At 42.8% G+C, this 2,360-nt stretch overlaps 1 protein-coding gene across 1 annotated transcript; it reads right to left on the bottom strand.

Moving 5' to 3' along the window:
- Window positions 1–236: 236 nt before the first annotated feature.
- Window positions 237–1,922, bottom strand: LOC104488913 (CCR4-NOT transcription complex subunit 8-like). Its single transcript, XM_010131012.1, has 2 exons — window positions 1,806–1,922; window positions 237–434 (listed from the first exon to the last, which is right to left on the bottom strand). The coding sequence occupies exons 1-2, from the start codon at window positions 1,920–1,922 to the stop codon at window positions 237–239; spliced, it is 315 nt and encodes a 104-aa protein (XP_010129314.1).
- Window positions 1,923–2,360: the final 438 nt, after the last annotated feature.

The following is a 2,360-nucleotide window of genomic DNA, read 5'->3' as shown; positions in this document are numbered from 1 at the left end:
ATATATAAATAAATAATTATTTCTGTATCTATCTATATATAAATGTCTAAAATTTAAGACCATAACATTGTCCTAGAAAAAAAGTTTCAGACAGATACAGCTATTTGGGATAGGCTATTTATGACAGGAAACGGTGTTCAGGATTTTAGCATGGCTAAGATACAGACACCCGCATTTGCCCAAGGAAAACATTGCTTTGGTGGAGGGAGCGGCGACTATTCCCTAGCTCAGGAGACTCACGTGAGGTTGAATTTGAAGTTAAACTGCCAGGTGTTGATGCCAGAAGGATATTCTCCTTTCTCATTTGTGAAAGTCAGGCCCAGCTGGATAATTTTCAGAAGGTCCACGTTACACCGAAGGAGCTGGTACTGATAGTCTATGGAACTGCGGAACTCACCAATGGGCCTGACAACAACGCCAGGAAACTCTGTGTCCTAGGAGAGAAGGGAAAAGTCCTATTTCACCACTGACTCTTAACAGGAGTCATTACTACCACTCTATCAGGAGCCTATGCAGTTCCTCACTTGCAGGTGTCAGCACAGCATTCTCTGAATTCTTCTGTAAAAATCTTTTTCCTCCTTTTCCATATTCATAGAGCTTTTAAACTGCTACAAGTCGACACTGAAACCCCTACGCAATTTGTTAACTGCTGCATTCTTTCATTTATTACAGGTGCCTTTTCTTGGGGTGTGGAAGTCATCCAATATGCACTACTGTATAACCTAAACATCTCTCTCTCGCATAGGACTAACTCTCCTTTTCCCGAAATCTACTAAAATTGACATTTCTGTTTATTTGTTCAGTGTTCTTTCATGTTCCGAGTTCAATTCAGCACTCTGAGCACCTTCGTTTGTCAGTGCAGACAGTGATAACCTGCCCTGATTTTGAGGAACAGGCAACGCCTGCATTAACGCAAACTGCTGCCAGTCAAAACAGAGCTTAAAAACCCAGCAACCAGCTATCAGATGAAGAACATCTTGCTGGCCAGTGACTGTGTGCTCTCTGCTGAACCCCAGACTTCCAGGCCATTTTCACTCTCAGGCTAAGTCCCATCACACCGAAATACCACACACTCTGCAGGGGCGTGTGTTTTTGCCGTGCTTTCATTAAGGACTTTTCCTACCTTGAAGTTCAGCGTTCCTAAGCAAAGTCGGCACAACTTAAGTGTCTCAACTCACCCGGTTATTTATGTAACTAACTGGCTCCTGCCAAGCACATACAGATTTGTTAGAGCAGGAAGAGATTCTTCCCACTCGGGGCAGATTCTGGTTGCCTGAAATAAAACTTAATGAACACGCTGTCATACCTACAGCCAGAATATTCTTCTTCCCTAAGAATCAACGTCTGACCTCATTAAAAAGGAGACGGTGCAAGTGACTAGCTGTCACTTGCAGGCCCTTTGTCCTACAGGACCACAGCATCTTCCATAACCAAACTGAGAAAGACATTCCAGGGACAAATATACTGGCGGAAAACTAAATATTTAACTCCAGTTATACATCTGACCTGTTTAATTTTTCCGCTGCACTAACTAGTACATTATGGACAGCTAAATAATAAATGAATTCAGGTTTTTAATGAATTAAGGTTCTTTCACTTCCTCATCTTTCATCCAACTCATACTCAACACTACTTCTATTAGATTCTGGAAAGCTCCTACTAAACTGCTTTCTAATTTTTCACCATTTAACTTCTAGCTTTGACTGGAGATAGTGGGAAATAATTTCTCACTCAAGAACCAACTTATTCCCCTACCTAATAAAAAAAAAATCCCCTGGCAATTAGATCAAGTATAAAGTATTCACCATTGCGATGTAGCTGTAACTGAGTACGATCTCTCGAATCTTCCTCATCTCTTCTTCCAGATTGTTGGCCCATACTTCACAGATCACCTGGCTGTTCTCTGCAAGAGCTGCTGGCATCTTGCAGGGACCACAGTAAAGATGGCTGATGTCGAACTCAGGTGACAGCGTAATATTGCAAGCTGTGAGATCTTATCAGTGTGCTGTGTTAAACACATAAATAAACAATCCTTTAGACGAAGAAAGATCTTCAGGCAAGAACGAAGGCTCTGTGGAATCAGCCACACTTCACTTTCAAACAGCTCACTTAAACTTTACACCCATTTTTTTCTGGCTTTTATCACTTCCTGTAAACACGCTGAACAGGAAGAAAATCTAGAGCATCTGTTCGGGCTCTCGGAGTGGAGGCACCATGCACAGTACAGCTATTTACAGACAGAGTCATTCCCCCCGTCCTTCCTGCTGCTCCTGGCGTGAGCTCTGAAACTCTGCACATAGGGTGTGCGAGCAGGGACTCCTCACGCTTAACACCGCCCAGCTACTGCGACCGCAACAGGA

Source organism: Buceros rhinoceros, unplaced genomic scaffold, assembly GCF_000710305.1.
Source record: "Buceros rhinoceros silvestris isolate BGI_N320 unplaced genomic scaffold, ASM71030v1 scaffold46750, whole genome shotgun sequence".
In the NCBI taxonomy this organism is placed as follows: Eukaryota; Metazoa; Chordata; class Aves; order Bucerotiformes; family Bucerotidae; genus Buceros; species Buceros rhinoceros.
Note: the sequence above shows the minus strand (reverse complement) of the source record. Positions and strands in the feature narration are given on the sequence as shown.